Source organism: Clinocottus analis, unplaced genomic scaffold, assembly GCF_023055335.1.
Source record: "Clinocottus analis isolate CAN_PGR_092001 unplaced genomic scaffold, fCliAna1.0.p SCAF_34, whole genome shotgun sequence".
Lineage (NCBI taxonomy): Eukaryota > Metazoa > Chordata > Actinopteri > Perciformes > Cottidae > Clinocottus > Clinocottus analis.
The window spans coordinates 623,570-650,277 of NW_027176087.1; the positions used below are offsets into that span (position 1 = coordinate 623,570).

The 26,708-nt window shown below is 46.1% G+C and overlaps 1 protein-coding gene across 3 annotated transcripts; it reads left to right on the top strand.

Moving 5' to 3' along the window:
• Positions 1 to 332: 332 nt before the first annotated feature.
• Positions 333 to 25,047, top strand: ap2a1 (adaptor related protein complex 2 subunit alpha 1). 3 transcript variants are annotated; one of them, XM_068596079.1, is made up of 22 exons: positions 333 to 1,113; positions 4,535 to 4,746; positions 8,437 to 8,630; positions 9,886 to 10,015; positions 10,515 to 10,616; positions 11,134 to 11,393; positions 11,705 to 11,873; positions 12,658 to 12,795; positions 12,923 to 13,105; positions 13,602 to 13,699; positions 13,775 to 14,006; positions 14,254 to 14,442; positions 14,788 to 14,942; positions 16,406 to 16,468; positions 17,874 to 17,936; positions 18,468 to 18,550; positions 19,068 to 19,157; positions 19,885 to 20,008; positions 20,249 to 20,365; positions 20,444 to 20,513; positions 21,846 to 21,980; positions 23,368 to 25,047. In XM_068596079.1, exons 1-22 carry the CDS (start codon positions 1,047 to 1,049, stop codon positions 23,443 to 23,445), a joined length of 2,952 nt encoding a protein of 983 aa, XP_068452180.1. In that variant the 5' UTR covers positions 333 to 1,046; the 3' UTR covers positions 23,446 to 25,047. The 3 variants fall into 3 exon arrangements, with proteins under 3 accessions (XP_068452180.1, XP_068452181.1, XP_068452179.1); XM_068596080.1 differs by lacking the exon at positions 16,406 to 16,468; XM_068596078.1 differs by lacking the exons at positions 16,406 to 16,468; positions 19,885 to 20,008; positions 20,249 to 20,365; ... (1 more) ...; positions 21,846 to 21,980; positions 23,368 to 25,047 and having other exon boundaries at positions 19,068 to 19,810.
• Positions 25,048 to 26,708: the final 1,661 nt, after the last annotated feature.

A 26,708-nucleotide genomic window follows, 5' to 3' on the forward strand; every position in this document is an offset into this window, starting at 1 on the left:
TCCACCAGAGCTCAATGTCGAAGCTGGTGCACCGTGAAGCTCCGCCCACCCCGCCAACCGCTCTCGTGCCCCGCGAGGAGCTCCGTGTCCCCGGTGGTCAGGGCCTTGTGTCCCCGGTGCTCGGAGCCCTGTGTCCCCGATACTCGGAGACCCGTGTCCCCGATGCTCGGAGCCCGGCCATGGGATGAGCAGGCAGCGCGCAGGCAGCGAGCTGGAAGTCAGCGTTGTGCTGACGTCATAGCCACTGCGAAGTGGACCAATCAGCGCCGGGCTGCACTCAGTCAACGCAAAGAAGCGTGCGCGTGCGCGAATGCGTTGCGCGGTCACGCTGTTGGATCTGCTGTCACGAGCCTTATCCATCCGCGAAGTGGAGGCTGGAGAATTAGAGCGGACATCACTTATACAGACGGTTCCTTCCCAAGTTCCGAGCGCGATAAAGCGAGCCGGGCTGCCTTCGGTACCGCAGTCGGCTGTTCACACCGATTCCTTTATTCCGGTCCACCGGGGATGCGGTCCAGTCCTTGAATGATATTGCTAGCCAGCTAGCTAGCTGTTAAGCTAGCTCTACGGTGCTTGACTCGAAGTAACGTAACGTTTTATTCTCGGACACTATCTTCACCGACACGTCCGGCGGCCTCCACCTGGAGACATCCAGCCGTCGGTGCTCCTACATCTGTCGGTTGTTGCATCCGGTTGCTGTGCGCGTCGCTCTCACGCGAGCTACCGTTACATCGGGATTGAATGAAATATCGTTAGCTAGTCCGAGCCAGCGGAAACGAGCCAGTTAACGGGGATAACGTGAATTTATCCTGCCGCGGGTTGATCCACCGCCAACCAGCTAATCTGAGCTCGCGACCCGCCAGCGCGCAGTGAGTGTCGATCGGCTCCAGCCAATCACGACGCCGTACCGTTAGAACGGCTCCAACGGCCGAGTACTACGGAACGTCAAGTTGGCCGTCTGCCACCAGCCCGGTGCGACCCGCGGACCGCGTCAGTCCCCTTTACGGATCACGTCAAGGCCGGAGTGAGGACCGGGACCTGCAGATATGCCGGCTGTGTCGAAAGGAGATGGAATGCGCGGATTAGCCGTCTTCATATCGGACATAAGGAACTGTAAGTGCTATTTGGTTTCACTGTGATGGCGCCGTGTATTGCTCAAGGTGTCGTGAGGAGGGACCCGTCTTAACGGAACGATGCATCTGATGGTGGATGCAGAGACAACGAGGCCTGCCGCTGTGGAGGGTTGTCCCTGTCAACATGTGTATGACAGGAGACATCCACATGCCATTTGTAAATGAGGTTAATGTCCTCGTTGGAAAACGTGCATGTGTCATCATTTGAAGCAGTCTGATCCCTCTTCAGACTGGAGGTCCTGTCCTGACCCACAAACCAGTCCCATGAATACGTCATTGGTCAATAAAGAAAGTGGATTAGCAGTATGTCATATTTCGTACATTTGCAATTGATTTTCTAAATGTTCAGTATTAGAATGAAGACATAGATTTATTACACGTAGTTGCTGTGGATGGACTTGATGTAATTCTCTTCACTACAAGACTCTTCCCTCTATATGCTGTGCATAATATAAGATATGTAATTACATATTGTGATACTGCTTTATCATACATTCTGTCATTAATAATTCAAATAATGGCTGGCGACGTGGGCAGCACATCCAAATATAGGCGGGTCTGTAATTGGGCCTGACAGGAAGTTGTGTGTGTGAGAGATGCATTGTATTAAATACCTGACTATTTCCCACAGTGGTACAGTCCACACAGAGAACGGCCGAGATGGACAGTATGTTACTTTCTCTGGCTGTTAATGAATGTATTTAGTCTCAGTGTATCATATACCGACTATAATACCTCACCAATGACAAGGGCTTCTTCCCACCAGTGCAGCCAGTAATTATTGAAGCAGCATCAGACAGATGGCTGAGGCTGTTGACTCGAGTGGTGTTGTTTTGTAGTTCTTGAGATAAACGGGTACTTTCTTCCTCCCAGCCTGGTTGCTCTTTGGCTATTACATTTTTTAAACAGTTATGTGAGCTCGGTGTTGTGTTGTAAACAAGGAATTTAGTTTCCCACCCCCAGTTGGTTTGAGAGTAGTTATTACTTTCTAAGTATTGCAGTGAAAGTTAATAGTCTCAGTGTTGTCGCAACATTCATACAAAATCCTGTATTCTGACTCTTCTATCCTTCAATGAGATATGTGGGCTAGATCAGAATATTTAACTGGCAGAAAAGTAATTTAGCCCGGGAGGAAAGTACGGGCCCTCGTCTCCACGAGCTTCTGTGGTGGCAATGACACAGGAACCTGGCTGGAGTCTTGATGACTTGTAGTCTTTATTCACTTAAAATAGCCTATAGTGTACAGTTTCTCAATCACAGGTCTCACTCCACACATGTATGCAGCTGTCTTCAGTCCACCGTAACACATCATGTTGACTGTGTGTCCACTAGAGGCACTGTAACACACCATGTTGACTGTGTGTCCACTAGAGGCACTGTAACACATCATGTTGACTGTGTGTCCACTAGAGGCACTGTAACACATCATGTTGACTGTGTGTCCACTAGAGGCACTGTAACACACCATGTTGACTGTGTGTCCACTAGAGGCACTGTAACACATCATGTTGACTGTGTGTCCACTAGAGGCACTGTAACACATCATGTTGACTGTGTGTCCACTAGAGGCACTGTAACACATCATGTTGACTGTGTGTCCACTAGAGGCACTGTAACACATCATGTTGACTGTGTGTCCACTAGAGGCACTGTAACACATCCTGTTGACTGTTTGTCCACTAGAGGCACTGTAACACATCATGTTGACTGTGTGTCCACTAGAGGCACTGTAACACATCCTGTTGACTGTGTGTCCACTAGAGGCACTGTAACACATCATGTTGACTGTGTGTCCACTAGAGGCACTGTAACACATCCTGTTGACTGTGTGTCCACTAGAGGCACTGTAACACATCATGTTGACTGTGTGTCCACTAGAGGCACTGTAACACATCCTGTTGACTGTGTGTCCACTAGAGGCACTGTAACACATCCTGTTGACTGTTTGTCCACTCTAATGCTGCGTTCACATCAAAAGCAGTGTGCACAGATGCAAATGGTTGCGAACAACGCGCATTTTTGCGAATGACGCAAAAATCCGCGTAGTGCTAAGTTGTGAAAGCCAATCATTGTCGAGATGCTCCGCCCATCATCACTGCAGCCCTGAAGCAAACTGCTGCCGGTCCGCCTGATGTAGTGCTGGTAGCGTTCGTCATCCAGACGCTGTTCCTGTAGAAGTCGGATGCTGCGTGCGGGTACCGATAATACTATGAACATGAACCCAGACACATGGGCGTCGGATATTGTGACGTTTGTGGAATTTCCACAACAAGTACAAAGCAGAAATAGTGATTATTTCCATGGTGGATTGCAGAAACGGTTACTGTTTTTACGGATATAAACCATTGAGGTAAGCCACGCCACCTTTCTGGTGCGAATGGTGCAAATAAACCACATGTAGTCGAGCAAGGAAACTCAGTGGAGTAAAGCTCTCCCCATTTCCATCCGTCAGGCTCCGCCCCCATATCTTCATTTGAACAAGCCTCTGAACCTGCACCTCTCCTCCACTTTGACTGACAGCTTCACAGTTTGTCTCTGTCTCTCCAATCCAAGGCGTATCTAGTAAAGCGCCACATAAGTTTGAATTATTATTATTATTATTAATAAAGCATTGCGAAAATTAGTTTTTCGGTTTTAGAATTGTAAATAGCTCGTAGAGTCACCATTTTGACCTCCAACATTGGGAAACTTGTGGACACCTGGAATGAAATTATGCAGCTAAAATAATGTCATTTTTATTTCCTGAAGTTTGTTTGCTGAAGTTTATTGACTCATTTTGATGAGGTCATGGTGCTCTGGTCGTTATCAGCTGATATTTGTTTTTATTTGTTTCAGAGGAGAGATCAGATGTCTTGTTTCTAATAATCGTTCATCTGTTGTCTGGCCCTGTAAGTGACACAGCACTGCTGAGCTGGCCGCAGTGTGTCCTCTGAACAGCTCAATTGGTTGATATGTTAAGCAATAGAATTATGTTTGACCAATATGATCTAATTATATGAATGTGTAGACCATCAGTGAACTGAGACAGTACATGAACTATTAGATCAACCTGCGTGACAGGTCCAAAATGTTGTTGTTGGTTAACCCATTACCAGATCACTGTGGTCATCCCGAGTGCTCATGAATGTTAAATAAGGCCTGAACTGAAGGTGTGGCGTCAGAAGGAGTCAAGGGGCCGACATGACTATGTGCGCGACAAAGTGCAACAACAAGGTGCACAACAAGGTGCACAACAAGGTGTACCAGCGCATGCAAGGCTTTGACGCTCACAGCACTACCGTGTGCAAATGGCCACGGCCGGTTTGAAGATCAGTCTAAACGCAGCACACTACATATCACGGCTGTGTGAGGGTACATTCATTGAATGTGTGCTGACTTGGCACTACTTTCTTTCCCCTTAGGTAAGAGCAAGGAAGCCGAAATCAAACGGATCAATAAGGAGCTGGCCAACATTCGCTCCAAGTTCAAAGGGGACAAGGCTCTCGATGGCTACAGCAAGAAGAAGTACGTCTGCAAGCTGCTCTTCATCTTCCTGCTGGGCCATGACATTGACTTCGGACACATGGAGGCAGTGAACCTGCTGAGCTCCAACAAGTACACGGAGAAACAGATCGTAAGTCTTCACCTGGTTGTGTAGTGTGTCCAGAGCGTTGACCAGAACATTTACTGCCATGTGTGTTTGCTCATGCGAGGAATGTGTCCTGGCGGGCGGTGCAAAGTCGACCTGTTATAATGGCCCAAGAGTCCAAATGATCTGTAAGAGATCACCATATGAGTTTATGATCCGCTCCAGACCAGAAAACTAGAATATGACCAACTATACTTGTCTCTATGATGAGCCTGCTTCAAATACACATGACATCCATGTCTTTAGCTTGTTCTAAAACTATTGTGTAGGCCTAGCTAATCTCACATCATTTCTTTTCAAAAGTGAATATGCAACCAGACCACACATCCATGTTTCCATTCCAGCTTCTCAAAGGGACTCATTTAAAAAGCTGGATGTGAAGGAACCGCCACAGTTTCACCTCAAAGGTTTTACACTTGCTAGATGTTTATTTATCTTTGTCTAAGATCATCTATTTAGTGTGATTAAATTGCACAATAATTCAGAGTGCTGAAGTTCTGCAGCAAAGCAAGTCACCAAGCTAAAGAGCCATGACCTTAACGTGTCTGACTGGGATTCCTTGCCAAATGTTGTTACTTGTCAGCTTGTGGTTGGACTGGTCCACACCGTATTGACCACTGAGAGCGAAACTGTTATCATACTGAAGTTGTTAGAGTGACACACACACACTGTTATCTCGCTATGTTGAACCCCAGCAAGAGATCGTTGACCGGTGTGTCATCAGCACACACACCCTGCAGTGTCATACCCAACCCATGTTGCTCTCTTTGTAAAGGCACAACATGTCGAGTTCATCATGATGATGTTTAAGACATACAAAAATTAATATACAAAAATTGGATTTTTGATATGATTGCTTTCTAATATCTATTTTATATTGCATTATCAGGGATTATGGACTAGAAAGCATTAATGCTAATCTCCTGATCGCATATTTGACTGAATATTGGACCATAACGAAACCTTATTCTACTATGGCTGAACCGTTTCATGTGCATTTGTGTGCTTAAGAGATACAGACTTAAGGAGGCATTGCCTCAAACAAAACAGATGCTGCAACAACAAAGATGGCTCAATCAAAGATGTCATTTCTCTGAAAACACATGTTCAACGGAGCAAAGTGTGTGTGCTGCGTTACGGTGACCCAGGCCATGGGGGAAACGCCTGAATGCATATAGAGAAGTAAAAGAAAGTTAGATCTCTGAGTATAAGATTGGGATGAAAACACTGATGTTTTGGTGACGTTTCACATGATGTGGTCCATAGAACAAGCCCTCACCAGCTTCTTACTGGGGTCTGCTTCCTCTCTGAGGTGAGCGGTGTCTTTACACTGGTCTGCTTCCTCTCACCTTATTTACAAGTGTGCATAAAGGAGCTTTATTGTAGTTTTTTTGCAAATATTGTTAAAAACTGTCAATTGAATTATGTCAGGACCAATAATATTTCAGCTCACATTTCAATCTATATATCAATGTTATCACTCTACAGCTGCTGCTTTTTGGATAATACACAAATGTGTTTTGTGCATCTGATAAAAACAAAGTTTAATTTTTTGTATTGATCTCACTTAGGCTTTTGGTAGTTGATCATGTATCATGCTGTGAGCTCATTCAAGCTGCGAATGGAACAAGAGGGAGAATCAACAAAGACGGTCCTTCTTCTGGACCTCTTTTTATTGTTTTTCTAGTTTTTGTGAATGACCTACCATCAATTTGCTCTAACGGCTCAGCTCAATTATATGCAGATGACAAGGTGATGTACACATCGAAACTGCCCTAAAATTAGATCTCCAATACATTGGTAAGAAAAGTAAATATGAGCATCAACACGCGTGCAGGACCTCTTCAAATATGATGCTACATGAATGTGTACCCTTTGAATGGTAGTGAAAGGTTCGAACTGATAAAGCACAACAAAAAGCTCAGCCACGGTGGCTGTTTCCTGATTTTTTTTGTGGCAGGCCACTTTCCCAGGAACAGGAAATGTTGAGTAAGCTGAATAATGCTGAGTCAGCATCTCTGAGTCGAGCTGACTGCTGAACCAACAGAGACGACAGAGAGTTCTATCTGAACGGCCCTCAGGATACAACACTAATGTATTTTAAAGCTTTAAAATGTTTGACCCTGTGGTTGTCTAAATACATTAACCCAGTGAAGTTATTGATTCATTTTAAGGGAAACAATTCATGAGAAGGTCCAGAGAGTCATGTGCACCTGATGGCCGGATTGCTTTGGTTGAGTCTAGTTTTAAACTGAAAGCCTGTATTTGACTTGAGGGTTTACATTATGTGTAAGCTGTGCGCTTAAGATCTTTTCAGACCAAATGCAAATATTTTATGTGAATTAATCATGCGGCCATTTCAATATTCAAGCTGGTTTGAATTCCGTGACTTTCACATGCCCATAAAAAGCCAAACAATCAAATAATGACTTCTGCTCTTGCCATCAGAAGCTTCTCTCAGGTGTCATAATTTAGTTTGTACATCATAGAACAATATGAGTTTAGTCTCCTCTTTGACAAACCAGGGACAAGTATAAAAAACAAAATATCAAGTCAACATCTGGAGAAGTAGTTGAACTACAAAAGCTTTTTTGAAATGTTGAACCAACAGATATGGAGTTGAGCAGAATATAGCATCAGATACAAACAGGATGTGCACGCTATGTAAATGATTGAGAGTATTAATGAATAGAAAGTCCAGTCATGATGATGAAAACCAGCTGCGGTCCAATAGTCCTTTTGGCTAGGAACCTTCCTCACTGAGGGAAATGACCCGGAAATACCTCAGCGGCCGCCATGATGAGAGCCGGTTGAACTATCTAAACGCAAAGGAAAGGAGCTCCATGCCTCCTAACTTAGCTCCTTTAGCTTAGGAACCACTGGACCTTCCTTAACGAAAGGAGATAATGCTGACCCACAATCCTTTGCGGTGGCAACATTTAAAGTGACTGCAGACAGACTGACGTCACTAACATCGCCTTCCGTCGCGTCAGAACTACGTCGTTGGTGAAAGTAGAGTCTGATCCTCTAAACACTCGGTTGTCGTTTCCTAACTCCTCATGAAGTCTCCTTCCCATCTTTCCTTGACACTGTGACGTTTCCACAGAGGTCAAGGAGAAGTGCTCAAGGTTAGACGTTAGGAGGAGATTATTTGACCATTCGACCGCGGCCCTGGTGTTCTCTTTCTGAACCCTTTAGAGCAGCTGATTCAACTTCATGCTTATTTTGGAGGCTGCACTTTCTGCTGCTGATGGATTGTGTTGTGTTATAGTTAAGTGTTAAATATTTTGTTCATTTATTATTATTTTGAGTAGATTAAATATTTGCAACAACTGTCAATTTAACAAATTCAAGCCATTTTGTACTGGACAGATTTGAATCCTCAATGACTTGAATGTGTTGGCGCCACCTCCTGGTGGATGTGAGATGTTCACAGGGATGGAGTCAGCATCGGCTCATGCCGAAGGACTGTTGTGGCTGGTTAGGGTTAGTCTCCTGTTCAACAGCTCTCAAACCCGTGGATCTACATGTGAACACGATCCCTTTGTTAGACCCGTGAGTTTGTGCTGGGGGCCTCTGGCGGTCCAGGTCTTCTCATGAACAACGTGCCCCCCTGCGGTGGGGCTGTGAGCCCTGCTCTGGTCTCACTGGTGTCATTGTCTTCTGGTTCTCCAGGGATACCTGTTCATCTCAGTGCTGGTGAACAGCAACAGTGAGCTGATTCGTCTGATCAACAACGCCATCAAGAATGACCTGTCCAGCCGCAACCCCACCTTCATGTGCCTGGCACTCCACTGCATCGCCAACGTGGGGAGCCGCGAGATGGCCGAGGCCTTCGCCAGTGAGATCCCTCGCATCCTGGTGGCTGGGTGAGTGCACTTCTGCTTCAGAGGCTCCAGGAAGTCAGATGCATGGAGAGTGGTCCGTGTATTTTGTGACCAATTTTCTTTTGAAATGAGAAAAACAAAATTAGCAAACAAGCTGTTTCCCAATTTCCGTTTAGAAATAGGAAGAAAAAAAAAAGGAAAATGATCCGTTTTCTGTTTTTTGTTTTGATAATCGAAAACTAAACTGTAGCAGCATGTTTGTGTTTGACATATTACAACATGTCTGTATGACCAGTACAGTGAAGATGGATTATGTTTCACGTCAGCTGCAGCTGATTTGACCAGGGAGATGATCCAGTGTCTGCTGAGTTCACTGCAGTGGTTCACTGCACTGGATGGAGTTTATCACCCACTTTGGGCTGCATTCACAAACAGAGAAGACCGGACGCGGTGCGGCGTGACGGGCGCCGTTACCGGCCTCACACCGCCCCTTTTCTTTTCTTCTGCAGAGTTTAGACATTTAAATATGCTTAACTCCAGCGGGAGAGCAAGAAAACAATAACACAAACACACGATTGTAAACATATTTGTAATAAACTATACAACTAAAATATGTGTGTAATCAACGTATTTGTAATACTTCAAGCACAGACGTAATCGGGGAGAAAATATGTTTCTAGTGAATGTAACTGAAGAAGTGTTTTAGTTCTGGGGGAACATAACTTGAAGGAGACAGGGCTGCAGCATCACCTCCACACTTTCCTCTCTGAAGAACCCGCGTCGTCCCAAACTTGGTACATAACTCAGTGGTGATGTCACCACAAGACATTCATTCCTTCATGTTCTGAACTAAAACCTGCAGATTCCTGCAGTGCCATTCTGTTGAGGAGCGTCTCATGGATGTCACCAAATGAAATACACCGTAAACGACGGATAGCTTCCGGGTCACAACACAAAACACTACGCAAAAGTGAGAAAGAAGATTTCCACGCAGTATTTTAATTCTCGATTATTATGTTTAAGCACATCAAAGAAAATCAGATGACGGGTCGTTCTTCGTTTTCGATTATCAAAACAAAAAAACAGAAAATAGGTCATTTTCTGTTTTTGTTTTCCTATTTCTAAATGGAAATCGTGAAGCGAGCTGTTTCCCGATATTGGTTTTCTCATTTCAAAACAAAAATGCGTTGGCTGCAAAATACACGAACCGAGCGCATCCTCAGGTGTCCTGTTCTTTCTCATGTCATGTCGTGATCGCCCCTGAGACTGCTGTTAATGTGAATGTGATGCACCACAGCGACACCATGGACAGCGTGAAGCAGTCCGCTGCCCTGTGTCTGCTGCGCCTCTATAAGACCTCTCCTGACCTGGTGCTGATGGGGGAGTGGACATCACGCGTGGTGCACCTGCTCAATGACCAGCACATGGTGAGCTCACCTTCAACCCTCACACAGACCATGTGCTCGTGTGGCTATAACCAGCACTACCTTTGTTCAGGGTGTGGCTATAACCAGTACTGCCTTTGTTCAGGGTGTGGCTATAACCAGTACTGCCTTTGTTCAGGGTGTGGCTATAACCAGTACTGCCTTTGTTCAGGGTGTGGCTATAACCAGTACTGCCTTTGTTCAGGGTGTGGCTATAACCAGTACTGCCTTTGTTCAGGGTGTGGCTATAACCAGTACTACCTTTGTTCAGGATGTTGCTATAACCAGTACTACCTTTGTTCAGGGTGTGGCTATAACCAGTACTGCCTTTGTTCAGGGTGTGGCTATAACCAGTACTGCCTTTGTTCAGGATGTTGCTATAACCAGTACTACCTTTGTTCAGGATGTTGCTATAACCAGTACTACCTTTGTTCAGGGTGTGGCTATAACCAGTACTGCCTTTGTTCAGGGTGTGGCTATAACCAGTACTACCTTTGTTCAGGGTGTGGTGACAGCAGCGATCTCGCTGATCACCTGTCTGAGTCAGAAGAATCCAGATGAGTTCAAGACCTGTGTTTCACTGGCAGTTTCCCGACTTAGCAGGGTAAGTGTGTGTGTACGTGTGTGTGTCTTGAGCAATCACTTTTAGGACGCACTTTAAGAAATCATGGACATTGTAAAGAATCCAGTTGTTCTTTTCTGTCTCTGTATTCTGTTCATCTCATTCTGAATGGACCTCTCAGGACTTCTAAGTGGTTTGTGTTCATAGCGTCACAAATAGATTTTATAAGGTGTTGAGATTGTCCCACTTCACACTGACAATTACACATCGTGTATAAAGCACATGCAGCTCTGTTTGCCATGACATTCTGCACACTCAAACCAGATCAAAGATTATATGTCATTGTTGGAGTTAGACTTCCCATGTGAAGACCACTGCGTATTTTCACCAAATAGACACTGTCTGCCAGACATTTCCACCATTCCCAGGTGGATATGGTGAATTCTGCTCATTTCCGAGCTTCTTTTATGTAGTAAGCTGCACTTTGCTCTGACAGTTAATCAGTGTCTTGCATGGGTTCAGTTCTGACGGGCCATAATAAGTTCTGTTGTCTCTCCAGATTGTGTCGTCGGCCTCCACAGATTTACAGGATTACACCTACTACTTTGTCCCTGCACCCTGGCTCTCTTGCAAGCTGCTGCGCCTGCTGCAGTGCTACCCTCCACCAGAAGATGGTGCAGTCAAAGGCCGGCTGGTAGAGTGTCTGGAGACCATCCTCAATAAGGCCCAGGAGCCACCCAAGTCCAAGAAGGTGCAGCACTCCAATGCCAAAAACGCGATCTTGTTTGAGGCTATCTCCCTGATAATCCACTATGACAGGTGAGTATTCTGAGCAGAAGGTGTTCAAATATTTATAGAAGACCTTGAGCGCTGACCTTGATGGGCCTTTAAAAGAGATTCAGATCGATGTTGATCCAACTGCAATCTCGCTGGTTCGTTGTGGTGGCTTTTTGAATGCATCTTCACACTTTGATCCAGTATGACTAACCCTTCAAAATAAGTGTTATTGTCTCAAAAGTATTTCTGTTGTTATGGTCAAAACTTTAGTGTGACGTCACATTGCAGCTGTTCTTCCTCGGTCCTGACTGGCCGTCCGGTGACAGAGTTTAAGTCTTCCTTCTGTTCCTCAGTGAGCCCAACCTGCTGGTGCGAGCCTGTAACCAGCTGGGCCAGTTCCTGCAGCACAGAGAGACCAACCTGCGCTACCTGGCCCTGGAGAGCATGTGCACTCTGGCCAGCTCCGAGTTCTCCCACGAAGCTGTCAAGACGCACATCGAGACCGTCATCAACGCCCTCAAGGTGGTGGCTAACACTTGGCAGAGTGATCTGTAGCAGTCTACACATTCCTACCTGTACATTTCCTCTTCACAACAATACACTACAGGAGGGATGCTCACTGACCGCTGACCTTCTTAACCCATCGTTACCTGTTAACTGGCAACATTACTGCCTTGAATGCAGCGCGCCCGTGGTGATGCGCTTCACAAACGGGTCGATCGTCATCTCCCGCCTGCTGCTGTAGTGTGCGCCCAGCGTTGCCTTTATTGTTGTGGACACTTGCAGCATAGGTGCACCTAGAACTTTAAGGGCCAGGCGGCACATTTCAAGGGGTTATTCAAATCAAAGAGTTTCCAACAAGGTTGATGGTCCACATAAAAACCATCCAGAGGCAGTGCAATGTGTACAGCACAAACTACTCATGGGGATACCAGCAGGTGCATTTCCATGTGTCCAATGAGCAAAGTCTCAACATTTCCACACACACTAACACACTGAACACTACACACTACACATACTAAACGGAAACATTGACGGTCTGTCCTGAGAGAAGTCACGTGACTCTTTTTTTCAGCTTCTTTTAACTGATTATCTGACTGCATAAATGTGCAAACCTTTTTTTATCTTTGGTTGAATGGTTCATTCAGTCTATGCATTTCTTTCTATAATGTCGTAATGCACACAGCTTGTGTGTAGGTCTGTCTCTGACTGGTTGCTGTGTGTGTGTGTGTGTGTGTGTGTGTGTGTGTGTGTGTGTGTGTGTGTGTGTGTGTGTGTGTGTGTGTGTGTGTGTGTGCGCCTTCAGACTGAGAGGGATGTGAGTGTTCGGCAGCGTGCCGCTGACCTGCTGTACGCCATGTGCGATCGCAGCAATGCCAAGCAAATCGTGGCCGAGATGCTGAGCTACCTGGAGACGGCAGACTACTCCATCAGAGAGGAGATGGTGGGCCAAGCAACATTCTGCAATATGCTCTGTTCTTTTTCTCCATTATGTTGCTCTCTAAGTGTTCCACCAGCTGGATATTGAATTAATCTGCATCAAAACACGGCTCTGTTGTGCCTTTCCTCAGGTGCTGAAAGTGGCCATCCTTGCAGAGAAGTATGCCGTGGACTACTCCTGGTACGTGGACACCATTCTTAACCTCATCCGCATCGCTGGCGACTACGTCAGCGAAGAGGTGTGGTATCGCGTCATTCAAATCGTCATCAACCGAGACGACGTGCAGGGCTACGCCGCCAAGACGGTGTTTGAGGTACCACGACATGATGCACGCGCTGTGCAGCAGCTGCTCCTCACACCACTGACTGAGTTCAACACAGATGTGTTGTTTACAGTGTGTCATTATGAGACGAGTAACTCGAATACATTGATGCCCATCTCCACATGGCATATTTGTACTTAATCTCGGCTGCATTTGGGGTTAGCGAGGTAACTTCAGGGTTTCACTTTTTACCCCTAACCTGCCTTTCTTCCAAAAGTTACACTGGGTTTGTATAAATAAAGGATTAAAAGCTCCTGAAAAACTGCTGTGTAAATGCCATAACCACAAGTAGAAAGATATCAAATTGGTTGGAAGAGAAGAAATGTCTTTACCTTGTTAATTAGAAAGGAACCCATGAAAGAAACTCAGGGCCTTCAATAAGGTGGTAGGATGGTACATTCCTCAGTGCTTGAAACAAAGGAATTGCATTTGTGAGGACACAAGCTGGCTACACGGTGTGTTTTAGCAGTGCAGTTGTCTCCTCTAGGCGCTGCAGGCTCCTGCCTGCCATGAGAACATGGTGAAGGTCGGAGGCTACATCCTGGGAGAGTTCGGTAACCTCATTGCTGGTGACCCTCGCTCCAGGTCAGTTGGGTTTTAACTGCCAGCTCTAAGTTGACTGATGACATGATGAATAGTAACCTTGCTGTCCTTCACCAGCCCTCTGGTCCAGTTCAACCTCCTCCACTCCAAGTTCCACCTGTGCTCCGTGCCGACTCGCGCCCTGCTGCTGTCTGCTTACATCAAGTTCATCAACCTGTTCCCAGAGACCAAGGCCACCATCCAGGAGGTACTGCGCTGCGACAGCCAGATCCGCAACTCTGACGTGGAGCTGCAGCAGCGCGCCGTGGAGTACCTGAAGCTCTCCTCCATCGCTAGCACTGATGTCCTGGTGAGTTCTGAGGACTAAACTCAGCCCGGCTCCGGTCAGAATGATGCAATAGACGGGTTGTCTTTCAACAGAATTGCATTGCGAGCAACTGCTTAGGTCCGTGTTTCCTGTGGGTAGGCGTATGTCGTCCAAATAGTCCACAACATGAAAGGAACGGGGATACCTTTGGAGCATTTATGTTAACGGGGTTCTCTTATGACACATGTGAGCAGTTCTTTCAGCACGGTTGTCCTCTCTGTTCCCTCAGGCCACTGTTCTGGAGGAGATGCCTCCCTTCCCAGAAAGGGAGTCGTCAATCTTGGCCAAGCTGAAGAAGAAGAAAGGGCCCGGCGCCGTGTCGGTGACGGAGCTGGACGACAGCAAGCGGGAGGGCGGCGAGCTGAACGGAGGGGGCGACAGGGGGCCCGACACGGCAGCCATGTCGGCCTCCAACGCAGTAAGCAGGCCTCCTCATGGGCTCCTTCTGCCTTTCATGTGTGCAGGGCGACTGTGGCTTAGTGGCAGAGGGTTGGTGGTTCCATCCCCACTACTTTGTTTTTTCAAACCCCAAATTGCCCGGCAGACTCCGCTAGACGACGCCCTACGCTGTGTGAATGGGTGTAGATGCTTAAATAGTCCTGACGGGGAGGTCACCTTGCATGGTAGCTCCTCCCATCCGTGTATGAATGGTGACATGTAGTTTTGTATGGAAGACTAGAAAAGAGAAAGACCATATACACCAGCAGCTGTAACACAGTACTCCGTTGTCTTGGCCATACTGCAAGTCTCCTTTGTTCTGCAGTCCACCCCGTCGCCCTCTGCAGACCTGCTAGGCATCCGTTCAGCAGCCCCCGTTGGTGCTGCGCCACCCAGTGCTGGCAGCCTACTGGTGGACGTGTTCTCTGAGGCCGGGCCGGCCGCGCCCTCCGCTGCTGTGAACGACGACGGCTTCCTCAGGTGAAAAGTCATCTCTTGATGTGCAGACGTAGAATCCAGGTGAGCCAAAGTCCAGTATGACGCCACGACGACGCCCCCGAGAGCAGTGAGCAGAGAGGTGCTGCAGTCAGGTCACACACAGGTCGTCCAGCTGGAACCCGGTTCCTCTCTCCGACACCAAGTACACTGACCGCTCTCTCATTACACGATGTTTAAGAAACGTGTGTAACCTGGAGACATAAAAGTACAACACGTAGTCACATTGTGGGTTGTTGGTAACAACACAGCGGGTAATATTCGCCCCTCCTCTTCGGCTCCACGAGCAAGCTGTCAGTGAAAAAGAGGGCGAGAGAGCGGCCGGCGTTACTGAAAACAAAGTGAACTATAAGAGGAGTCTTCGCTGCTCGCTGGCTGGGGGTGACCCTCCACAGGGGGTCCAAATTCAGCCCAGAAACACCCCCAACATGAAGGAAAGACACTGACTGGTCAAAACGTGGCTCTCATACTGGATTGGGCTCAACTGGTCATGGGAGATGAATGAATGTGTTGTGTACTGTTGTTTCCTGTCTCAATGTGTTCTTGTGGTCATAGTTGTGATGTTTGTGGTGTGCGAGGCTAGTTGTAATGTGTCTGTGCTGGCTGTCTCAATGTTGGCTCTCTTTCTCTGCTCTCTTTGTCTGATCTGGACCTGTCAACCTGGAGACATTCACAGTCACAGGGCGTCTGCTGATAAGATGACTGTCCCTTCCCGATGCTTTCCACAAGCAAACTAGTTTTAGACTCATTGTTTGTGTGAGTATTTAGGTTTGATCGGTCAAGTTGCTACTTTGAGATAATAACTTTGTTCATGTAGCAGCTTTTAAATACAGCTCCCCTGCTAGCTAATGCTACACATGGCTTAACTATCTATATGAAGGTCATCAGTCATTCCATTTAAGACTCGTACTGCCGTTTTCTCCGGCTTCCCCTCAGCTGAAGGATAGAAGTGAGGAGGTCCACGCCGTCTTAGCCACTGGTACATCAGGGGAGGTGTTTGTTTGCTTGCCACATGTGGTCCCGTATTGTCTCCACATGGAGATGCAGGACGGGAAGCAGCTTCTCACATGAGACCCTCGACTTTGAGTCTTCTCTCTAGAGAAGAAAAGAAGCGCATCGTCAGCATAGTTAGGAGAAAAGGGGTGTGTGTGTGTGCGTGCACGTGCGTGCGTGCAAGCTGTCCAGTTCCACATGACAGGAAGTGTGTCACTCGTCTTCATGGTTGGCAGGTCCGCTACACTTGTGTTCTTTTTATCTTGCTGTGTATGTGACTGTCTTTTGTCTGTTTCTCTCTTTCCTTTCTCTCTCTGTGTGTGTGTGTGTGTGTGTGTGTGCGTGTGCGTGTGTGTGTGCGCCTGCGTGTGTGTGTGTGTGTGTGTGTGCGCGTGTGTGTGCGTGTGTGTGTGTGTGTGTGTGTCCTGTCCTCAACCGTGATTGGACATTGACAGAGATCTGGAACCGCCCACCGAGACCTCTGACTCCCTATTGGTGGAGGGCTCTGGTGACTCTGAGTAAGGGCCCAGTAGAAACTCCAGCTGTAGCTAGAACACTGCAACACGACACATGTGTTTGATCTTGAAATGCAGACACACACCACAATGAATGCTACACAAACACACCTGACTGACACACCAAGAAATCACATCGGATGGAATAGCATTGTTTATGGTAGAGTTTGTGTGCATCTGCCACCCATCTATCCTGCCTGCACCGTCAGTGCATAGCTATGAGCAGCAGAGGGCGCTGTGTGGGCCCTGAACGCCCCACCGTCACATCTCAGGAGCCCCATTCAGACTGTCAGTGGCAGAACATGTGAGAGCTAGATATACTCATCCCTGGGGCTCTTCAGTGTAACGTAGGACACGTGTCCACAACACTACTGAGACCTTCTTGCTGTCAAACTTAAACATTCTGAAGTCTCCAAGTCCATCAGTCACACCAGTCAGTCGCGATGGCGGTAGCTTCTGCTGCTGTGTTGTCTCAGCAGTACAACTAAACATAAGAGCCACACGATGGATTCAGATGCTCAGGATGTTTCTCTGAGGAAAAGGTTTCAGCTCACTCGTCTCTCTGCCTCCAGAGTGTGATCAGACAGCCTGCACCAGGAGGAGAGATTAGCCATATTATGAAGATACACATCATTTCCATCCAGATCCAGTGCCACAGGACATGCAAATGAGTGTTTCTGCCCACTACTGTTATGTGAATATTAGAAGTTAAATGCATTGACATAGCTCTTTTTCCACGAGGTGAAGATGTCATTACAAGAGCTGCAGTCACATTGGTGTAGAAGCATCTCGTTTCATTTCATTATAATCTCCTGCAGCAGACGCTGAACATTTAGAAGTGTATTGGCTAAGTCCGTCTACACTTTTCTTGAATGGATACACAAACTCTTCCACTGAGACCAAGCTTAATATCATTTTGCGATATAACAATATAATATTTCTGGTGGTTCTTCTCAGGTTTTTTTAAAATCATTTTGGACAACCAGTGACTCACTGCCAGGACATTAGACATGCTGTTACTGAGCGTCTACACAAGTAGGATGCAAAGGCTCAACAAATGAAATGTGCTGCAACCTTAAAAGCCCGAACAGCAGCTCAGTTGTGTCCTGCAGCTCTCTCATACTTCACCAAAACAATAGACATGGTCTAAATACATTCTGACTGCACTGGATGAGTATGTATTACACAGCGTAACTACCCAGCATCATTGTGTAATGATATCCATTGTACAAACTGCTTTTACTAACCCCCGCTGCGTTTTATCCTTCTTTCTTCGTCTCTTGTTTCTCTTCACCTCCCTCTGTCCCTGTGGTGAGTGTGTCTTCCTCCTCTGGTTCCTGCTCTTCATTCATCCCATGTGTCCTCATCCCTCTGTCTCTTCATCCATGCGCTGTCCTGGGTCTCTCAGCTCTGCTCCTCCCTCTGAGGATCCTGCTACTCTTCTGTCTGAGGCAGACGAGCTTCTTAACAAGTAAGCCTCCTCTGTGTGTCGGCCAAACATCCAGCAGTTAGGCTTTTGGTGATGGAGCCCTGTTTGAAAGAAGGGTTGCGTAATGATAATAATGACATCTTACTATCAGCTTATCAGAGCTTACAGAGCATAGCGTAGCTTGTCACTGGCTCGTTGTTTAACTTGTCTGCTGTGTCGAGCGGCTACAAGTTGTACCGGATGCCAACTTCAATCCCAGGTTTGAAGTAGAACTAGTGGCAGATTAGCTGCTGGTTCAAGACCAGCATGCCAAACATGTTATTTGTACTGTTGGGATGGGGCAAGTGCCTTTCATGCATGATTATTCCTAACGTGGTCGATAAAAGACAGTTCTGAAGACAACTTTGTTTATGTTGCAGACACATTTACAGCAACAAAGAGCAGCTGACGCTAGAACAAACACTATTTAGCTGTTACTGGTAAAATGGTGATTGTCTGTAAATGCTGGAACAACAACTGTCAAAGCATAACTCTGTGTTGGTGTCTAACCCTTTAAATGCTCTCGTCCTACAGGTTTGTGTGCAAGAACAACGGGGTTCTGTTTGAGAATCAGCTGCTTCAGATTGGCATCAAGTCAGAGTACCGTCAGAACCTAGGTGAGCTGTCGGTACCGAGAGCTTTGATTGACACATGGGACACACTCTACGGCCTTCAAGGTCATCAGTGTCCTCACGACACGAGCTGCCGCTTTGTTACCGCGAGACTTTCAGTCTTCTGGGTTTTCTCACTGACTCTTTCATCAGGAGCAAAGTCCCCAAACTACATTTCATCAGGAAAACATGCACATAACTTGACATATTGTTAGATGTAGTAGATATGGAAAGGGTATTGCTGCTGCGCTCCAGCTTCAGCCCATGTCCTGACGGGCTGTCACTCTTTCTGCTTCATCCTCTTCCGCCCTCCAAGCCTTTCTTAAATGATATTCTTTACAAATGTGTTAATGGAAGACATCTGGTGGTAGAAAGAAGACACATTTCCAGACTCACCTCTGCATCACAAACCTGACCAGAGGGAGAGCGCCCATTGGCTGTTGAGCGTGGTGTGTTTCTGTGTGACTGAGTACTCCATAAAGCACAAGCCATGTCCTACCCAGAGTGACGTTGTCTCTTCCAGGGAGGATGTACTTATTCTACGGGAACAAGACGTCCGTGCAGTTTGCCAGCTTCACCACCACAGTCAGCTGTCCAGGAGAGCTGCAGTCTCATATCCTTTCTGTGCACAAGTGTTTAGAGACGGACCTTCAGCTACCAAGCCGTCGTCTGGCATCAGACCTCGGTGGCTCAATTTTAATTTGCTAGTGGACAAACAGTTTTTCAAGTCACGTGAAGATCTGTTTCTCCCGTTGGCGATAACAATAAGATGATACCATGTAAACAGTTCCACAAAGAGGCTTTAACCCGTTGAAAACTGTGGAACCAATGTTGTCTCCAGACTTCTTTTTTCCTGTGTTTACGTTTGTCGCAGGAACCCCAAATTCATTCCAATACTTGTGTTTATTGTTTATTTGTTTAGCAAAGTCTTGGGAAAAAAATGTATACCTGTAAAAAAAATCACTTTGAAAAGATATTTTGATCATAACTATGAACATCCAGCATGATATGAGCCAGATTCCCCTAAAAATGCCTCCTGGAGCGTCAATAAGACCTTTATGGAAAGATTAGGACCTAAAGAATCAGAATCTGCATAAAAAAACACAATAAAACAAAGTCTTGGTCTGTTAGGAAGGAGTTTCAGTCAAAAAACTGTGTTGTTCGGTTCAAAAATGGAAAAATTACGTATATTATTGCCAAAAGATTGTCTGAATGGAGCATGCTGGGACTTAAAATGGATAAAGTGAAGGATCTATGATCCAAACCATCAGGGGCAGAACTCCAGAAGGAACATCCAGTACATGAGTCTGCTGTCCTCATGGCCCTTGACTACCAGCCACAGCTCAACGTCCAGACCAAACCAGTAGAACCACTGGTGGAGGGCGGAGCCCAGATCCAACAGGTCCTCAACATAGAGTGTCTGACGGACTTCTCCGAGGCCCCGCTGCTCAACATCAAATTCAGGTGAGCTACAGGCATGGAGGGCCAGGTATCATTAAGATGTGTAATGTTTCAACAAAACCCTTCTGAAGGATTATACTTTGAGTTCAGACATGAAGAAATTAATAGTGTAAAACTCCTTAATATTTGATATGATCAAAATCTGGGTCACACCGTTGAAAAGTCGGCAAAAGAATTTCATATTATTTATTTGCTAATGTAATTTAAGCTAACCTTTAGTGTGTTTGTGTGTGTTGTGTTCAGATATGGTGGCGCGCTGCAGAACCTGAGCCTCAAGCTGCCGGTCACCATCAACAAGTTCTTTCAGCCAACCGAGATGACCGCACATGACTTCTTCCAGCGCTGGAAACAGCTGAGCCAGTAAGTGTGTGTGGGTGTGTGTTAAAGTGTGTGTGTCAATGTGTGTGTGTGTGTTAATGTGTGTGTAACTGTCCTCAGGCCTCAACAAGAAGCCCAGAAGATCTTCAAGGCTAACCACAGCATGGACACTGAGGTCCTGAAGGCTAAGGTGGGTCTCTATTGAGCCGCTCTTCTTCTGCAGCTGTTGATCGTGGGTTAAGGTTAAGGATAAGGTTAGGTCTGTCTGGTTAGGGTTAGGTCTGTCTGGGTTATGGTTAGGTCTGTCTGGTTAAGGTTAGGTCTGTCTGGTTAGGGTTAGGTTAGGGTTAGGTCTGTCTGGTTAAGGTTAGGTCTGTCTGGTTATGGTGAGGTCTGTCTGGTTAGGGTTAGGTTATGGTGAGGTCTGTCTGGTTAAGGTTAGGTCTGTCTGGTTATGGTGAGGTCTGTCTGGTTAGGGTTAGGTTATGGTTAGGTCTGTCTGGTTAGGGTTAGGTCTGTCTGGGTTAGGGTTAGGTCTGTCTGGTTAGGGTTAGGTCTGTCTGGTTAAGGTTAGGTCTGTCTGGTTAGGGTTAGGTTATGGTTAGGTCTGTCTGGTTAGGGTTAGGTCTGTCTGGTTAGGGTTAGGTTAGGTCTGTCATCTGTCCGGCCAGCGTTTCTAATTTTGGAGTGAGACACAGCTGAAGCTGATGTTGTGATCTTCTTCTCTGCAATAAAACATCCTTGATGTGACGTGTTGAGTCTTGGCCAATCAGCGTTAACAGACTACACTTCCCTCTCAACTTTTTATCCTTTCACTCCAAGTTGAAGTTACCGCCGATACCACTGAAGGTAGCTGGCCATCCAAGTTGTGCGTCGTAACATTTTGGTCATGTTACCCCATTAAATCCTTCCCAACTTGTGTTTTTATGGAACGCTTACGTTAGCTAACATTTTTGGGTTGTGTACTGGTGACTTGCTTGGGAAAAAGCATAACGTGATGAAACATGCCGTAACCCCCCCCAAGATGTGGGCGCTATATATATGCTACATATGTAGCGCAGCTTGATGCAGGTGCAACTGGACCTGAAGGTGGAGGTCAAAACAGAAAGGAGTGCAGTACAGCTTTCCACTGTCCCAGGATTTCATAAAAATTGATAAAGCAACGTATGCTAAAAACGGCCTCCGCTCTCGCCTCACTTACTGCAATCAGACTGGCCTGTCTGTGTGCATAGTGGAGTGGATGGACAGTACCGAACCGAGAGCACTCACTTGTCACAACCAGGGATTTGTTTGGAATGGACAATTTTCTATATATCTTTTTTTATGCAATCAGAAGAAATGATGTTAAATGGTGTAAGCCACGTGGATTATGGCAGTTTTTGTGTTTTTTGAAAGTGTATGAAAATCCACATTCATAACATTGAATCAGAACAACTTTTGCCTCTCGTAATAACCCCATTTTTTGTCAGCAATTTCTTTTCCTATTACATTGTGACATGTGTGGTGACGTGTTTGTGCGTAGCTACTGGGACTAGGAACGGCCCTGCTGGAGGACGTGGATCCAAACCCAGAGAACTACGTGTGTGCTGGAGTGATCCAGACCAAGGGCCAGCAGGTGGGCTGTCTGCTGAGACTGGAGCCCAATGGCCAGGCACAGGTACGTAGCGTGTTGAGCTACACACGGGAACCGTGGTCTGAGCATGTAGATTAAAATGTGAATATATATTTCTGCTGTCTGTTAAATTTCCGATTTCTCCTGTTATATCAGCAGAACCGCTTTCTTGGTTTTATACATGCTCCAATTCTGTAATCAATTTCAGTTTATTTGGTAATTATATAATTCAAAATCACAAATACAAAATGTAATAACGTAACAGAGTTACATCACATGAATATGACAGAAACTATTCATATAATAAGTAGTATACACATAGTACACTAACCAAATAACCACAGTCCATGAAGCAGAAGGAGGTAGAGAGGAGGGGCATCAGCAGGGCCATGGAAGGAAGTAGGTGGGAGGAGGTAGAGAGGAGGAGATAGGAGACATGAGGGAGGAGGCAGGAGGATCCATGGAAACTTGAGGCGGGGAAGCAGAGAGGCTTAGGAAGGAAAGGAGTAGCGTTAGTAATGTGCATTGAAGAGACAGTCTTTTATCCAGAAGGAGAGAAAGAACAGGAGGAGAAGGGAGAAAGAAGAAGGAAAGAGAGGAGCTCAGTGTATCCTAAGATGCTGCCCAACAGTCTAGGCCTAAAGCAGCATATCTAGGGGCTGGACCAGGACTAACCTGAACCAGTCCTAACTATAGACCTAAACCAGTCCTAACTAAAAACTAAAAGAGGAAAGTCTTAAGTCTACAACAATACTTCCATCCTACATCTCTAGTGAGCCTCATTATTACATAGTTGTAGGTCATAACTCATGTAAAACCTAATCCAAAATGTCCGCTGCGCTCCAAGCTTTTGATTGACACCTCACTTGACCCAATAGGAGCAGCCTTTCCTCTTCACAGTCGACAGTAGCTAGGAGTCCACGTTGAAGGATAGTGCCCGCCCCTCTTCTTCTGTGTATAGACCGAGCCCACTGCGGCCGGTTGTTCGGATGACGGGCGGTTCGTATAGCCAATGAAATGGGCAGAAAACGGCACGCAGCTTCAGTGGTAGGTTGAGGGTTAGGGAGTCACTGCATCGGGGCCAAACAGCTGGTTCACCTGGACGAGCTCAGGCTTCATGCTGTGTCCCATTGGTTGTCCAGCTCAGAGTCGCAGCCGGACTTCTCCTCCCTTCTACTTCAGGGTGTTCAGACTATAACTCAATGCCAGCAGCTCTGAAGTGATTCAGACTGTTGAGGGAACACTTCAGAGAGTTACCTTTCCAAAGACAAGGCCTCGCATTCACTATGAGGGTTCAAGTACAGCTTTCAATTCACTTTACTTTAATCCCCTGGGACCATGCAGCATGCATGTGTCACCGCTTTAACAGTCTCTCTCTCTCTCTCTCTCTCTCTCTCTCTCTCTCTGCTTTTCTTTCTGTCTCTCTCTCTAGATGTACCGCCTGACTCTGCGTTGCAGCAAGGACTCAGTGTCTGCGCGTCTCTGCGAGCTGCTGGCTCAACAGTTCTAGAGTCCAGACCTCCACCGTATACCAGTACTCCCACCATCCCCACCAGCGACCTCTCCCTGGAGCCCCAACCCCCCACAAAGAGTCTTTGAGTTAAAAAAGGTGTAACCTACATAAGGGAAAAAGCAGCAGCCGCTGCTAGCAGCAACGGCAATATTATGTTCATTATTCTTGTCCCAGATTCTGATTCCAGTTCATCTTCTACTTGTTTATTAACATGATGCTACATTCTCGTTTCTGTTGTGTTTACCTGTGTAGCCGAAGTGTGTGTGTGTGTGCGTGTGTGTGTGTGTGTGTCCTATGGTTGTGCTGGGGGTCTCATCCTGCACCATCCTGACTGTGTGTGTGTACCATTTGAATTGGTTGAGCCTTCCTTGAAGTTAGTTGAGTGAAGCTGTTTATTGCACACGTGTGCAATAAACATCCAAACGTGCAATAAACATCCAAACATGCACACACACCCCCAAGTGTGAGGCCTCCATGGTTCTGGTGGTGTCCCGTGGTGAAGTGAGCCCCGCGGTCTAGAGATCTGGTCCGCCCCCCTTCCCCCACTCATTTCCATGAAGCATTCCCTGTGGAGATCCTCTCACGGCGTTGAGACCTCCAGCCCCATTCCCTGATGAACTGCCCCCCACCTGGAAGCCTCCCGGCCTCCTTTCATTTCAAAGAATTAGCTCACTCGTTTATGTTATTGTTGTGGATGTAAATATGTGCCAGTGTATTACTTTGTGGCTTTCCGAGACATTCCCATGAGCAAGCCACCGGAGTAGAAGGATGGCACTGAATCGCTTCTAGATGTACAGAAGGAGACTTTTACTCATTTGAGTCGGCCTCTTTCACCTGGAAGATGGATCCAGGAGCCGGCCACTGAAAAGCTTCTGGAAGCATCTGAGTCTGTACACTCAGCAGTCCTCGCTGCTCCACAAGCACCTGTAGGATTCAACAGCTCTGCAGCTGTGAGCAGACGCTGCAGCAGCAGCAGCTCCACCCAGAAGCAACACACATGTATGTATATATGTGGGTGTGTATGTATATATGTATATATGTATATATATATATATATATATATATATATATATATATATATATATATATATATGCACACACCCACATATACACTTCATATTCCTGCTTCTCCAGCTCAGCATTTATTCAAGAGACCAATGAGAACAAATCTGCTGAGTACACATCCACTACAGTAAATGTTCAGTCCTGAGCTCTCTGACGCTTCCCCGGGTCATGTGTTGTGAAAGAGGACAGGATGTAAGACACCCAGATGTGTGTGTGTGTGTGTGTGTGTGTGTGTGTGTGTGTGTGTGTGTGTGTGTGATAGAGTGAGAGGAAAGCCTAAAGACATTTCTAATACATGGTCACATGACATTGTGTGGCTGCACGGCAATCACAGGACATTGAACTTTGTAGTGGAAAACGTAGTCATTTTGTCATTCAGTGTGTGTGTGTGTGTGTGTGTGTGTGTGTATGCAGTATCCACTAGCTAATGCAGCCTTGTGTATCGGTGTTAAGAACCTGTCCAATACCTGTGTTAGACTTAAGATTTACTCTGTAATGAAAAAATGTGAAAGTAAAACTATGCCATATATCCGATACGACGCCTCCTGTCTTGCAGTGTCTTACCGTCTCTGATGATGATGATGATGATGATGAGATGGCGTGGGGCAACACATGCTCAGTCAACAGGATCAGAGGAAACATAAAGTCATTCTGAAACTTGTCACGTCCTTTTGTGGATCCCTAGTCCCTAAAAGAGTCACTAAAGGGTACCAGAGGTACTCTGTACTCTTTCAGCTGTCACTAAAGGGTACCAGAGGTACTCTGTACTCTTTCAGCTGTCACTAAAGGGTACCAGAGGTACTCTGTACTCTTTCAGCTGTCACTAAAGGGTACCAGAGGTACTCTGTACTCTTTCAGCTGTCACTAAAGGGTACCAGAGGTACTCTGTACTCTTTCAGCTGTCACTAAAGGGTACCAGAGGTACTCTGTACTCTTTCAGCTGTCACTAAAGGGTACCAGAGGTACTCGGTACTCTTTCAGCTGTCACTAAAGGGTACCAGAGGTACTCTGTACTCTTTCAGCTGTCACTAAAGGGTACCAGAGGTACTCTGTACTCTTTCAGCTGTCACTAAAGGGTACCAGAGGTACTCTGTACTCTTTCAGCTGTCACTAAAGGGTACCAGAGGTACTCTGTACTCTTTCAGCTGTCACTAAAGGGTACCAGAGGTACTCGGTACTCTTTCAGCTGTCACTAAAGGGTACCAGAAGTACTCTGTACTCTTTCAGCTGTCACTAAAGGGTACCAGAGGTACTCTGTACTCTTTCAGCTGTCACTAAAGGGTACCAGAGGTACTCTGTACTCTTTCAGCTGTCACTAAAGGGTACCAGAGGTACTCGGTACTCTTTCAGCTGTCACTAAAGGGTACCAGAAGTACTCGGTACTCTTTCAGCTGTCACTAAAGGGTACCAGAAGTACTCGGTACTCTTTCAGCTGTCACCAAAGGGTACCAGAAGTACTCGGTACTCTTTCAGCTGTCACTAAAGGGTACCAGAGGTACTCGGTACTCTTTCAGCTGTCACTAAAGGGTACCAGAAGTACTCGGTACTCTCTCAGGGACTCTGCTGTCTCTAAAAAGTATCTCCTCTGATCGTAGCATTTTTCACAATAATTCCTTTCTACATGTTTAACTTTCTTAATGCGGAACAAAACCAAGCATTCATCTCAAAGACTGAGCTGCTCCATGCCGTTGTCCCCAACTCTGAGCATTAGGCAATGTCTCGTGTCAAAAGAATCATGATTATTGCCCGAACCATTGCCAAGAAACCTCAAGAAGTCAAGATGTGCTATTCACACGGGAACACATGTTCATTGATTCTATCTCAGAGGGACAATGTCAACTTCTATACGATAAAACATCTGAACAACTTATGTTCAACACTTTGACATAATAAAGACATTTTACTCATACAATGCATATATATATATATATATATATATATATATATATATATATATATATATATATATATATAAAGATAAATTCCAAAACCCAACGTAAGAGCTGTGTACGAAGACACAAATGATAATCATGTTTGCTTCCTACTAGTTTGCATCATAGCACACACACACACTCACAGCCAACACTCACGGAAATGTCTTTTAAACATATATATTTATTAAAACTTTAACTAACCTTCTGCTGGGGCACAATACATGAGACGAGAACGAGAGGCAGCGGCAGGAGGCATTGACA

What these genes read in the sequence shown, in the direction of transcription:
- ap2a1 (XM_068596079.1), top strand. Translation starts at nt 1,047, where the DNA reads ATGCCGGCTGTGTCGAAAGGAGATGGAATGCGCGGATTAGCCGTCTTC. An exon ending in CTGATAATCCACTATGACAG is followed by an intron (nt 11,394 to 11,704) that starts GTGAGTATTCTG and finishes TCTGTTCCTCAG; the next exon opens with TGAGCCCAACCTGCTGGTGC. An exon ending in ACTCCATCAGAGAGGAGATG is followed by an intron (nt 12,796 to 12,922) that starts GTGGGCCAAGCA and finishes GCCTTTCCTCAG; the next exon opens with GTGCTGAAAGTGGCCATCCT.